Genomic DNA, 14,391 nt, shown 5'->3' on the forward strand with positions numbered 1-14,391 from the left:
GCCCGCACACGGCCCTGAACAACGGCCGTGTGCATGGGGCCTTCCTCCTGCAAAAATTTCTTTATTTCAGCCTTTAATACGTGTCCCCGCTAAGCCCCTGCCAGCCCTGCACGGCCAGGAGTGCCAGTCACAGAAGAAAAGCACCTCTGATACAAGCAGGCTGCTTTATGACCCAGGGAGCAGCACACTCCTTCAGGCATGGACGAGGTTGCTCCTCCATGGCATGCAGGGATTGGCAGGACGGGAAGGGGACGTGGCAAGAGCAGGACGGGAAGGGGACGTGGCAAGAGCAGGACGGGAAGGGGACGTGGCAAGAGCAGGACGGGAAGGGGACGTGGCAAGAGCAGGACGGGAAGGGGACGTGGCAAGAGCAGGACAGGAAGGGGACGTGGCAAGAGCAGGACAGGAAGGGGACGTGGCAAGAGCAGGACAGGAAGGGGACGTGGCTGCCAATAGCAGGAAAACCAGGCAGATCTGCTTAAGAAGATATATTAGTAAGTGTAATATCTCCCTACTTTCTTTATAGTTTTAATAAGTGCTAACAGAGTGGCCAACCCCTTTGAGTGATGCTCATAACACTATCCATGGAGAGACCACATGTGTGGATGAACCTCTTAGATACTTACTAGAGAAAACGCTTAACAGTTTATATACAGTATTTCAGATGACAGAAGAGGAACTAAACATATGTTAAAGGGGTTATCCCACGAAAAATATTCAACTTTTTTTTAAACCAGCACCTGGATCTAAATACTTTTGTAGTTGAATGCAAAGTTATTCACTGAAATCTATCTGTATAGCGCCACCTGCTGTTTGCTCTTTTTCTAATTTCTCTGTCCTGCTCACTGAGATGGACACACATGCTCAGTTCCATCCTTTAACTGCTGCCAACTGCAGCAGAAATGACACGTCCCCTGAGAAAGTGCACGCCCCCTGAGCTGCCAGCTTGAAATAAATCTAGCCGAGCAATTAGAGCAATTAATGTGGAGATCTCTGGATGCATGTGAGGTACAAGGCTGTTTCTGGCTTTGTTAGACAGAGATTGTCATGTACTATTTGATATATAATTTAATTTTTTTACATTACTCATGGGATAATCCTTTTAACTGTTAAAAGTAACCAATCTATGTTTCTCTTCATCGTGTCAAAAAAAAAAATAAGTCTGATACATCTTGCAGACTCCTTTATGACAAACTCATAACTGTATTAGAAAACTCACCCATCTGCTCCACAATCTCTGGTGGGAAGACCCTTGAAGCGAAGGCTCGTCTAAAGATGTCAGAGAACTCCTTGTCCAGACCACCAATGCCCATCTTCTCAAAGTTCCAGTCTGGGTTGATGATGGACTGGCGGCCCTGCTTGGTCTTTGATTTTCCTTTGTGTGTAAAATTAGAGACATAAATCAATAAGAACATCCACACAGCGATCGAGAGAGAACAAAAACCAAGACCTTCTAGAAAACATTGGCTTACACATGACTGAATCCTCTAGGAGATATCAATAGAGTCGATGCAGCTCAGTTCTTCAACTTAGAATATGCAAAAAATGTTGAAAATACTAACCTTTCCCTCTTCTGCATTCCATGGAGTATTTTTCTGTACTCCAGTTAGTGATCGGTTGCTTCTCCAAATTTCACAAATAAATTTGGTTTCCTTCGTCATAAAACGCATTTCTTCGTAATAAACGGGCGCAATGATGGGGAATGGCAATTGCGCCGCGCAGTCATTAAACCTCTCAGATGCCGCATTCATCGCTGATCGTGGAATCTGAGATGAACATTGAAGGCTTTCAGGTGGAAAAAATACTCACCTTATCCACTTGATCACGTAGAGGCTACTGCGGCCAACTTGACTGCAGACACCGCAAAGTCTTGCGCGGAGACGTGATGACGTCATCACGCGCAAGATTTTGCGCAGGAGCTTTAATCAAGATGGCCACAGCGGCCTCTTCATGTGTAAATGGATGAGGTTAGTATGATTTTTTTTTTTTGTTCCCCCCCCCTCATTTCAGGGAAATTGATTCGTTACCACGAAACACAAGGAAATTCTGTTTCGCAGCAAATGGAATTTTCCCTGAAATTCGGATCAAAGTCCACTTCGGATATTTCGATTTGCTCAACCCTAGCTCCAGTGAACAGATTCCTTGCTTCCTGCAATGGAGTCAATGGGTTTAGTTCATTGTGAAGCTAACATGATGCAATTGACTTAAATTTTGTAAGCGACTGTTAAATTCAGAATCACGCAATCTAGAAGTTCGGCTATCTGGTCTCAATGTTAGGGCTGCAGGAAAGCAGCTAGTGTTCCAGTATTTATCTGGCTTGAACTCTAGCAAAAAGGCAAAAGTCTCTACATAACAAGGTCCCTCTGTATAGCATTGCATGGTCTATGGCGAGGGTCAACAAACTCAGCATGCAGGCTTGCTTGGCTGTTCTCTGAACTCCCACAGAAGTGAACAGAGCATGCTGGTAGTAGTAGTTTCACAACGGCTGACTGCTGGCCTATATAGAGTGGAACCTCAAAGGGGTACTGTGACCAGTAACATTTGTGGAAATATCTGAATGGCAAAGCTGCCTAGTTATAGAGGGATATAACCCCCAGTCTCACATGGCTGTAGAAAAGGAACCTATGCCATTCAGGGCTCTAAGAAAGGTTATCATCTTTGCAGGAACTGTACTGGTGGTCATTTAGATTCTTTTTCTTTTTTGTGGACCAAAAACGTATTGATAGCTGAAGATTAAAATCCCATTATTTGCAGGTCGTGCCTGACACTCTGCCATCTTCTGTCAGTTGTGTGCAGCACTGTATCTGATGATTATGTGGCAACACTGCCATCTACTGATACACTGAGGAAAAACAGACAAAGGTAAGGCTTCGTTCACATCACCGTTCAGCCTTTCCATTCTCCTGCTCCATTTAGGAGGAGAACGGAAAGGATGGATTCGGCACATAACTGAGCCGAACAGTACCTAAGGACTCCATAGGCTATAATGGGGTCTGTTAGGTTTCAACTCAGAAGAAGATTTTTGAAGCGGAGACAAAAGTCCTGTATGCACTACTTTTGTCTCTGCTCCAAAATCTGCTTTTGAGTGGAAACCTAACGGACCCCATTATAGTCTATTGGGTCCCTAGGTCCCGTTCAGCTCAGTTATGTGCCGAATCCGTCCTATCCGTTCTCCTGCTCCTAAACGGAGCAGGAGAACTGAAAGGCTGAACAGTGATGTGAACGAAGCCTAAGCCTACCGTACCTTCAACTTAAAGGGGTATCTTGGATGTGTGACGTTATCCTCTATACACAGGATAGGGGATAACTATTAGATAAGTGTGGGTCCTACGGCTGGGAAATCCACTGATCACGTGAATAGGGACCAAAGGGAGCCGCCGAAATGAACAGAGTGGCTGTTCGAGCATGTGTCCTACTGTTTAAGTCATTTCTATGGGAATTCTTGAAATAGTCGATCACAGCGGTAATAGAAATAAATAGAGCAGCAGGACACATGCCAGACCCGCTGCTCTGTTTATTTTGGGGGAATTCCAGGAGTTACAGGGTCCCCGTTCTCATGATTGGTGAGGTTCCCAGTGGTAGGACCCCCCATGGATATAACAGTTATGCCCTATCCTGTGCATGGGAGATAACTTCACACTACTGGAATACCCCTTTAACATTCACAGTCAATCTGAAGAATTTCAGACTGGTTGAGAATGCTCAATGATTGTCACCAACCATTTTCCATCCTTGACCAAGTCTGGTCCTTTATGTTTACTGATTGGACTTTTTCAGCCCCCAGAGGATCGACTTTGTTAGTCCATGAAAACAAAATCTATTATGTTGCACCTACCCCTTCAGTAATAGTAGCTTTACAGTAAGTAAAGTCCTTCCAGATCATGCCCTAGTAATATGACTACAAGTGACTGTAGAGCTTTCCCTACAAAGCTAGAATATGTTGCTTCAATAACATAGGTCCATCATCCAGACGTGGTGAGAAGTCCTTTGTAACGTTTCAGGAACACAATCTAAGAAGTGACAATACAAGTGTAACTCACCGGTGAGGTTCAGCGTGGAGTTGTCAGCCTTCTCAAACACCACCTGACTGTTCCCTACGACCAGACCTGCCTCGATCTGCAGAAAGGAGAACAACATGAACAGAAGCCACAGAAGCTTATCACTAAGGAATAAGGCCATAGACAATTTGCAGCAGCCGCCCTGACTCTACTCCGCAAACTGAACGAGAGTGGTATCAAACAAGGTGATGGAGATAAGCGGCTATTAGATGACACTGGCACAGCTTATTTATGGAGAAACAAGATAAAAAAGGGTTACAAGGTTCTAACAGGTTTGCTTTTACCAAGGGATAGGCAACCAGCACTGACATTACATTGCCGGGGGACCAAGCACTATCAACAGGACCCCAAGAAAACATGAAGATTTAGCATTATAAGAGCCAGTTACCACCTATGGCATAAGTAATATACAGGTAGGGCACATAACATTCATAGGAGGGTGAATATAACCCATTAATAACTAGACCTATCGTGAAAGCACACTCAAGAAATTCAAATAAACCTACAATGGTGAAAATGCCCACAGCAAAAACAGCCACAAAATATAAAAATATTTCCTTTATTAGATGCATTTATTAGATGAATCATTCCCCTGACGAAGCTATTGGCAAAACGCATTGGGTAAGCAAGGGCTTCTCATGCAGACCACTTTATGTTGTTATATTCTCTTTACTCAGCCATTCTTATGTGGCCCGTATTGTTGCGATATGGTTGGATATAATTATTGGTGAACGCTTCTGCGACACATTCACTAGCGGGGCACTGGATTTGTACTTTATTCCGTTGCACTCCGCTTTGGATGCCATTTTACTTGATTCCCTAAATTTAGCCTATAATTGCCCAGCATTTACACCTTATATTATGCTTTTTCTTGTCTGTATTGGGTTTGTCCCTCACATGAAACTTCTTTTCCCTACTGTAGTGTGGATTTCTCTGATTTTTAAACTTTCATATATGTATTTTTAATTGCATCTAATAAAGGATTTTCTATATATTTTGTAACTGTTTTGCTATGGGCATTTTCACCATTGTTCTTTATAGGTTTATGTGATAGGATGGTGCACAGCACTGAACTAAATCCCCTGCAGCCACCACAAGGTGGTGCTCATACAGATTAACGGGATATTCTGGCTGTTAGAAGTTATCCCCTATCCACAGGATATGGGATAACTATTAGGACGGTGAGGGTCCTACTGCTGGGACCCCCACTGATCACAAGAATGGGGGCTCTGTACCCCCTGCAGACCCCACCCGTGCCTCACAGCTTCCTCTGATGCTATATGATCCATTTTTACCTATCCAAATCATAGGGAAGTTCATATACTTTTCTGTCCACTAATAATTCAGAAGATGTGAAAAGCATAAATGACTACTAAAACATACTGGTTGCTTATAGGGGTTATCTGACCATTTCTAACTGATGACCTAACCTCCGGATAGATCATCAGCACCTGATCGTGGCGGTTCGGCAACCAGGACCCTTGCCGATCAGACTCAGTGTTACCAAGGCCCAGTGTTCCTGTGAGCACTACAGCCTTCTTGCTGCTTACCCTAGGCTGGTGACGTCATGACCATCAGTGACTCTGCCAAGTGATTGGGGCTGAGCTGCGATAACAAACACAGCCATCATCCAATATACTGTGCCTTGCTTGGTAAGCAGAGAGAGGGCCGCAGTGCTCACTGGAGTTCCACTGATCAGATACTGATGACCTATCCAAACCTCTTTAATGATTGGTGAGTGTGTGAGATAGAGAAAATACACTGAGACTCTGTGGGGACAAGTACCGGTGTGACCAGCAGGATACACACAACATGACATGTATAGCTTATGAGGTTAGAGATCCCAGAGCCATGTCATATATAATATACAGAAGTTATTACAGGCATATCAGTCGTACCTTCTGCCTCTTTCCACTGGACTGCTCCCCCTTCAGGATGCTGGGATCCATTGCCTCAACGTCTTTCACAACCAGTCCAAAAAGCTTGTCAACGAAGCTGAACACCAACTGCAGAAGAGACATTCAATGAAGGAAATGGAGGAATACCAATCAGTAAAAGGTATACAGGATTACAAAACTAAAGCAGCTTTCTTCCAGAAACAGCACCACCCCTGCCCACAGGTTTTGGGTGGTACTGCGGTTCTCTGGGACGGCTCTGTCTGTTCACGTTAATACTACAGAGCCGTCCCATACAAGTGAATAGAGACACCATACTTGACCTATCCTGTCATCAGGATAGGTCATCAATATATGATCGCTGGGGGTCCGATACCCGGCAGCCTAGCCGATCAAGCTGTTTGAAGAGGGGGGGCTCCACGTGAGCACTGCTCCCACTTAATTACATTGCACTTCGTCTAGTATGTGCAGTCTAATACAAGTACTCGCTCCATTCAAGTGAATGGAGCGAGTACTTCTAGTTACATTGCGTCACCACTCCACAGGAGCGCCACCTCCACCTCCCGCCACAGCTGATAGGCAGGGGAGCCGGGTGTCGGACCCCCAGCAATGAGATATTGATGACCTATTCTGACAACAGGTCATCAATATTAACGGCTGAACAACCCCTTTAATGAGATGCATTTTTGGGACTGGTTACTAGATCATCTGCCATCTCTTTTAAACTTGGGAGAGGCAGCTGCAATAGTAACTGGAGGTCAGCTCTTAAAGAGACAGGATTTACCTGCTGCCCCACAGAGAAGGCCTGGTTATTGAACTGCTGGATAAACTCTGCCGCCATCCTGTCTGTGTCATAAGGGTTGGAGTCGATATTCTTCTTCTGCAGGAAGTCTATCTCGATGGTCATGACTCCAATGCACTGCTTGGCCTTGTCAAAGTTGTATACGGCAACTTAATAAAAAAATTAATAAAAAAAAGTTATTAGGCATATGTGGATAATTCCATACATATGTTATGACCATGCTACACCTCACTATGCAAAGATGAAAGAAATTGGTGTAAAGGAGAACATTGCCCATAGCAGTCAGATTCCACCTTTCATTTTTCAGGGCTCCTTTGGAAAATGAAAGGTGGAATCTGATTGCTATAGGCAACTAAGCAAATTTTCCTTTACACCAGTTTGTTAAACTTCCCCAATGACATCATATAAAAAATAATAATAATAAACTGAGGGAACAGCGCCACCTAGTGGCATAATATCCATTTGCAGCTAAAAATGTACAAGATGCCCTAGGATGGCTAGAGTCATTAGTAAATGGCATATACTACGCACAGGTAATAAATAAACCCCTGCTCCTAAATAAAGGGGGGTAGGTGAGCTCCAGCGCTCAAGAGAATGGGGCGGAGCTGCAGTACCACATGGATAATCTGCTGTGCGAGCAATGAACGGTTAACAATGTTCCAAACCTCTCATTTTGCTGATGGGTGAACGGGGTCAGACCCCAAAGATCAAGCCTCAGAATTGTGGATTGTGATGACATTGTAAAGATATTGTAAGAATGTTGCATGAATGGGCCATCAAGGTTTTACTCTCTGAAAACCCCTTTGATTTAGTAGTGCCCCTTGTACAGGTTAGAGGACTGCCCCAAATTCTGCTGTATAAATACCACTTATATGGCCCACTAAATTAACCATTTAGGTGCCCATGAATCTATAAGCAGTAAGCCGCCATCATATTTTATTGACTGGGAATTTACATTTTATACCTGGTTTTACAATTTAAGAGCATTTAAAGGAGTTTTCTCACAAAAAATATTTTACAGTTTCAAAACCATCACCTGAATCTGAATTCTTGTGTAATAAAAATGTTGCATAGCCGCTGAGTTATTCAATAAAATGTATCTGTATAGCGCCACCTGCTGTTTGATTGTTTTCTTATTTCTTTGACCTGCTCACTGAGATGCCGCACATGCTCAGTTTCATCGTTTAACTGCCTCCTGAGCTGTGATAGGGAGAGAACGGACCCCCCCCCAGGGAGAGCAACCTCCATTCAGAATAAAATGTCAAAATCTTTATTAAATATACAATTAATACATATTAAAACACATGGAAACAATTGGCAGCAAGTGAAACCCCCCCCCCCCCCCCCCCCCTAAATGAGGACCACGAGGGAGCCGCAGAGCCAGCCAGCCACAACAAATGAAACAACTTGACAAGAAAACAGTACAACTCGCACATGTCCCTTATTTACGTTTGCATGACCTTGAGAGAACTGAGGAGACGTGTTTGTGAAAATGTCCTAGGGATCGAGGGGGCGAAAGAGGAAAATTATGCAGCTAAATTTAAATCTATCCCCAGGTATTATGGTGAGATTACGGCGCTCTGGCTTTCTGATGTCGGGGAGCAAGAAGGAGATTCTGAGGATTCCGGGGCGGTGTTGGACTCATCTCACGTGCAGGACACATCTCAGGGTAATTTGCATATGGATCAAAATGTTTTTTTTAAAACAATAAAAGCACACAGAGCTATGGGGACTGGATATTGCAGATGTGCTAGCGGCCATCTAGCAACCCATGTCCTCAGCTCTATACATCAAATCCCGGGGACAGGTTCCCTTTAAGAGCATTGAGAGGGGGCAACTGGAGAAAACTGCTGGCTCAAAAAGAGGCAAGATGGATTTACGAGCTTGACTGTGTGGCACCTGGAGGATATGTCTTTTTCACCGTACTTATGATTCCTTGTGGTGCTATATTCATTAGTATATATATTTTTGTTGTATTTTGGTGTTTCTTTTGTCTGCTGGTCCTCTTTGTTTTTAATGGTTTTTAACTCCATGCTTTTACTATAGTTGCTTTTAGGCCATTTAGATACCTGTAACCGGTCCTTGGAGTGATGTAATACAAAAAAGATTGAGACATACTTACCAATTACGGTGAATCCATTTGGATGATGTGCGGGATAGGAGCATCTTGTGGATGGGTCTTGAACACTGGATTAATTGATTTCTCATTGGATGACATTCGAATATTGGATGAATGGATAATTTTTTTATTTTATGCTTTTAAAAAGCTTACACATACACTATATAGTTGATCATGTTGGCATAATCATTTTTGCTAAATCCATTTTATGACATCTAGCACTAATTTTGTTTATAGTGTTAATTAAGGTCATGTACACTGGCACTGTGGTCGAGTGTGCACTAATGTATGATATATATATATATATATATATATATATACATATATACATACACACACACACATACATACATACACATACATATACACAGTACAGACCAAAAGTTTGGACACCTTCTCATTCAAAGAGTTTTCTTTATTTTCATGACTATGAAAATTGTAGATTCACACTGAAGGCATCAAAACTATGAATTAACACATGTGGAATTATATACATAACAAAAAAGTGTGAAACAACTGAAAATATGTCATATTCTAGGTTCTTCAAAGTAGCCACCTTTTGCTTTGATTACTGCTTTGCACACTCTTGGCATTCTCTTGATGAGCTTCAAGAGGTAGTCACCTGAAATGGTTTTCACTTCACAGGTGTGCCCTGTCAGGTTTAATAAGTGGGATTTCTTGCCTTATAAATGGGGTTAGGACCATCAGTTGCGTTGTGGAGAAGTCAGGTGGATACACAGCTGATAGTGCTACTTAATAGACTGTTAGAATTTGTATTATGGCAAGAAAAAAGTAGCTAAGTAAAGAAAAACGAGTGGCCATCATTACTTTAATAAATGACGGTCAGTCAGTCCGAAAGATTGGGAAAACTTTGAAAGTGTCCCCAAGTGCAGTCACAAAAACCATCAAGTGCTACAAAGAAACTGGCTCACATGCGGACCACCCCAGGAAAGGAACACCAAGAGTCACCTCTGCTGCGATGGATAAGTTCATCCGAGTCACCAGCCTCAGAAATCGCAGGTTAACAGCAGCTCAGATTAGAGACCAGGTCAATGCCACACAGAGTTCTAGCAGCAGACACATCCCTAGAACAACTGTTAAGAGGAGACTGTGTGAATCAGGCCTTCATGGTAGAATATCTGCTAGGAAACCACTGCTAAGGACAGGCAACAAGCAGAAGAGACTTGTTTGGGCTAAGAACACAAGGAATGGACATTAGACCAGTGGAAATCCGTGCTTTGGTCTGATGAGTCCAAATTTGAGATCTTTGGTTCCAACCACCGTGTCTTTGTGCAACGCAGAAAAGGTGAACGGATGGACCCTACATGCCTTGTTCCCACCATGAAGCATGGAGGAGGTGGTGTGATGGTGTGGGGGTGCTTTGCTGGTGACACTGTTGGGGATTTATTCAAAATTGAAGGCATACTGAACCAGCATGGCTACCACAGCATCTTGCAGCGGCATGCTATTCCCTCCGGTTTGCGTTTAGTTGGACCATAATTTCTTTTTCAACAGGATAATGACCCCCAAACACACCTCCAGGCTGTGTAAGGGCTATTTGACCATGAAGGAGAGTGATGGGGTGCTGCGCCAGATGACCTGGCCTCCACAGTCACCGGACCTGAACACAATCGAGATGGTTTGGGGTGAGCTGGACCACAGAGTGAAGGCAAAAGGGCCAACAAGTGCTAAGCATCTCTGGGAACTCCTTCAAGACTGTTGGAAGACCATTTCAGGTGACTACCTCTTGAAGCTCATCAAGAGAATGCCAAGAGTGTGCAAAGCAGTAATCAAAGCAAAAGGTGGCTACTTTGAAGAACCTAGAATATGACATATTTTCAGTTGTTTCACACTTTTTTGTTATGTATATAATTCCACATGTGTTAATTCATAGTTTTGATGCCTTCAGTGTGGATCTACAATTTTCATTGTCATAAAAATAAAGAAAACTCTTTGAATGAGAAGGTGTGTCCAAACTTTTGGTCTGTACTGTATATATATATATATATATATATATATATATATATTTATTGATCATGTATGTGTTCACTTTTATATCACTTTTCAGTATTTTTAACTATTTATTTTTCCATCAATTATTGGGGTCTATTATACTATTTATTTATTAGGATTGGTTTATTATAATGCAATTTATATGTGCACTTAAAACTTACTTTTCTATTTTGTAATGTCTATTTTATAACAATCATGGGTTAAACTTTCTTATATTATGCCTCATAGAGTAATTGTGCTTATGATGCGTTTTGTGTGTGTTCAGCAATTGGTTTCTGTATCGCAGGAGTGTTCAGGGCTTTCCCGCCCCACGCTGGAGCGCACTTTAGTTCGGCTCTGCCGGCTGTGCACTCCAGCGTGGAACGGGCGGCCATGTTTCCTTCCAGGATGCAAGTCATGTGATGCGCACGCCGTGAGTCACGTGGAGGCGCTTGTGCTCCTTCCGGCTCAGTCCTGTCTCCATCCACGAACAAACCGCTGACACGCAGTGCGATTTCACAATAGGTAACCGCCTTGCATGTGTTTTTAACTGGTTAAATTGTGTGGCAATAGGAGGAGGAAGTGGTGATATTCAGTCTGCATCCCCGAAAGAAGCCTGTGAGGTGAAACAGCGTTGGGAGGAGCTGGCTGCAACGTCGGCGTGCTACACATGGTGTCACCATTTTCTCATATTCCACTTTGCCCTTCTTCTATTCAGTATTTACTGTTTGGGGCTTTTACCCCAGCGATATTTAAGGTGCATAAGGGACATGTGCGAGTTGTACTGTTTTCTTGTCAAGTTGTTTCATTTGTTGTGGCTGGCTGGCTCTGCGGCTCCCTCTTGGTCCGCATTTGGGGGGGTTCACTTGCTGCCAATTATTTGCATGTGTTTTAATATGTATTAATAGTGTATTTAATAAAGATTTTGAAATTTATTCTGAACGGAGGCTAATAATTCTTTTTGTAGGTTGTATTTACTATATGATGTCTGATTTACATTTTTCACAGTCATGGGATAAACCCTTTAAGGTATCTAGGCTTCACATTAAATGCCCAGTAATTGCATTATGAGCAAATGAAAAAAAAAAAAATAATAATAATAATGAATTGGCAATCCCTTGTAGTTAGAAGGGTCTTCCTGTAAGTTGATAATGTGCCTGGCTGCAGAGATCCCCAATGATTAGCTGTATTCTATAGGGGAACCTGGCGGCATATGTGCAATTCCCAGGTAGCACCGCCATAGGGGAATTAAAAAAATGACAGCCTTCACTTTAAATAATAGGCTGGCCACGTGTTTTATGAACATTCTGGGTTCTCCAGAGTGGGGGGGGAGGGGGCTCGAATGATGCTGCAAATAGATGAAGAAGAAGTAGAAAATCCCTTTATTGTCACTCAGTGGGGAAACAGCAGCAATCACATTCATGACAGGAGAAAAAAATAAGAGTAATTAGAAACTAAAGAGTAAAAAACAAGAAAAACATAACACAGAATTTACTTAAAAACTTCACTACTGGGCTTCTGGGAACAGTGGTGGTTATAAATCCTAACTGCTGCTGGGAGGAAGGACCTCTGATAACGTTCCTTTGTGCACCTAGGATGCAGCAGTGTGTCACTGAAGGAGCTCTCCAGCTCCACAACAGCTTCGTGCATGGGGTGGGACACATTGTCTAACAGTGATGTTAATTTTACTAGAGTTCTTCTGTCACCCATCTCCTGCACTGGATCAAGGGGACAATCTAGGACAGAGCTGGCCTTCGTAATGAGCTTATCTAATCTCTGTCTCTCAGCCACAGACAAGCTGCTCCCCCAACAAACCACACCATAGAATATGGCTGATGCCACCATTGAGTCAAAGAAGGTCTTTGGGAGCGTCCCCTGCACTCCAAAGGACCTCAGTCTCCTCAACAGATAGAGTCTGCTCTGACCCTTTTTGAAAAAAGAGCGTCAGTGTTATGGCTCCAGTCCAGTTTGTTCATGTGAACACCCAGGTACTTATAAGAGTCCACCACCCCAATGTCCGTTCCCTGTATGTCCACCGGAACCAAAGCAGAGGGCCTGTGTCTGCGGAAATCTCCACCACCAGCTCCTTGGTTTTGCCCACGTTAATCTGGAGATGGTTCCACTGACTCCAGACCACAAAATCCTGCGTCCCCTGTCTGTACTCTGAGTCGTCCTTACCTGTGATAAGGCTGACTATGGCAGAGTCATCAGAGAACTTCTGTAGGTGGCAGCCTGGGGAGTTGATGGAGAAGTCTGCAGTGTAGAGGGTGAAGAGGAACGGTGCCAGCACAGTTCCCTGTGGTGCCCCCGTACTGCAGATCAGCTTGTCAAAGACACAACCCTGAGATTTAATAAACTGTGGGCGTTCTGTGAGGTAGTCAAGTATCCAATGTGACATGTGGTGGTCCACTCCTGCCATCTCCAGCTTGTCCATCAGAAGTCCAGGTTGGATGATGTTAAAGGCACTAGAGAAATCAAAAAACCACGATCCTCACAGTGATTCCAGGCCTCTCCAGGTGAGTTAGAGCTCAGTGTAGGAGGTAAATTATGGAATCAGCCACCCCGATGCCAGGCTGGTAGGCAAACTGCAGTGGATCCAATGAAGACCTCACCAGGGGGCGAAGATGGTTGAGAACCAGCCTCTCAAGGGTATTCATCAAGTGTGAGGTCAGTGCTATCGGCCTATAGCTGCTGAGGTCTTTCGGGTGTGAGGTCTTTGGCACTGGTACCACACAGGAGGTCTTCCACAGCTGTGGAACCTTCCCCAGCCTCAGGGTCATGTTGAACATGTGACCCATGATGCCACACAGTTGGTCTGAGCAGCACTTCAGGAGCCTGGAGCTGATGCCATCTGAGTAAGATATCCTGGGTCCTGAGTAAGATATCCTCCACCGGACATCTCATTAAAGAATCAAAGATGTTGAGATGATGGACACTCTTGCTGAAGCCTCCTTATTGATGTACTATAAAAGCTCTTAATCTATGCAGAAGATCGTTAACACAATTAGCATAATGGCTTTACAATGCAATGATTTCTCACAAGGGCTTTACCCTCAGAAAGTGCACATTATTTTTCTTCTCGGTGCCTGGTGCTGAATCCATTTCTTATGTGACCTGAATACAATGACATAGTAAGTATGCAACCCCCTCCTAAAAGGTTAAAGGGGTTTTCCAGGCTCCAGATTCTGAGGACCTATCTTTAGCCCCACCGATCAGCTGTTCCCTGCAGCCTCCGACTCTGGAACTAGTACTTTGAATGGAGCAGAAGCACAGCTCCATTTAACGTTCAGTGGTTGTGCGGGGTTACTGCAGCTCTGCTCCGAATGAAGTGAATGGGAACTAAACTGCAGTAACCCAGTATGGCTACAACACTTTCAACGGCGCGGCGCTGCGCTACCCATTCCAGCTGCAGAGAACGAGTGGGGTGTTGGACCCTCACAGTTCAGGTAAAGTGGACCTATCCTGGGCATAAGTCATCAGTATCAGGTGCCTGGAAAACCCCTTCATCACTGCACAATCTGCTCC

The 14,391-nt window shown here is 43.8% G+C and overlaps 1 protein-coding gene across 1 annotated transcript in view; it reads right to left on the reverse strand.

Moving 5' to 3' along the window:
- NSF (N-ethylmaleimide sensitive factor, vesicle fusing ATPase) overlaps positions 1-14,391 on the reverse strand; it is a 74,625-nt gene that overhangs the window by 16,432 nt on the left and 43,802 nt on the right. Inside the window, exons 5-8 of the mRNA XM_044296533.1 lie at positions 6,738-6,904; positions 5,957-6,064; positions 4,041-4,116; positions 1,220-1,375 (exon numbers count right to left, since the gene is read on the reverse strand). Of these exons, the coding sequence (XP_044152468.1) occupies positions 1,220-1,375; positions 4,041-4,116; positions 5,957-6,064; positions 6,738-6,904 (507 nt within the window). The remainder of the gene's footprint in view (positions 1-1,219; positions 1,376-4,040; positions 4,117-5,956; positions 6,065-6,737; positions 6,905-14,391) is intronic.

The sequence above is a fragment of the Bufo gargarizans genome, chromosome 6, assembly GCF_014858855.1.
Source record: "Bufo gargarizans isolate SCDJY-AF-19 chromosome 6, ASM1485885v1, whole genome shotgun sequence".
NCBI lineage: Eukaryota > Metazoa > Chordata > Amphibia > Anura > Bufonidae > Bufo > Bufo gargarizans.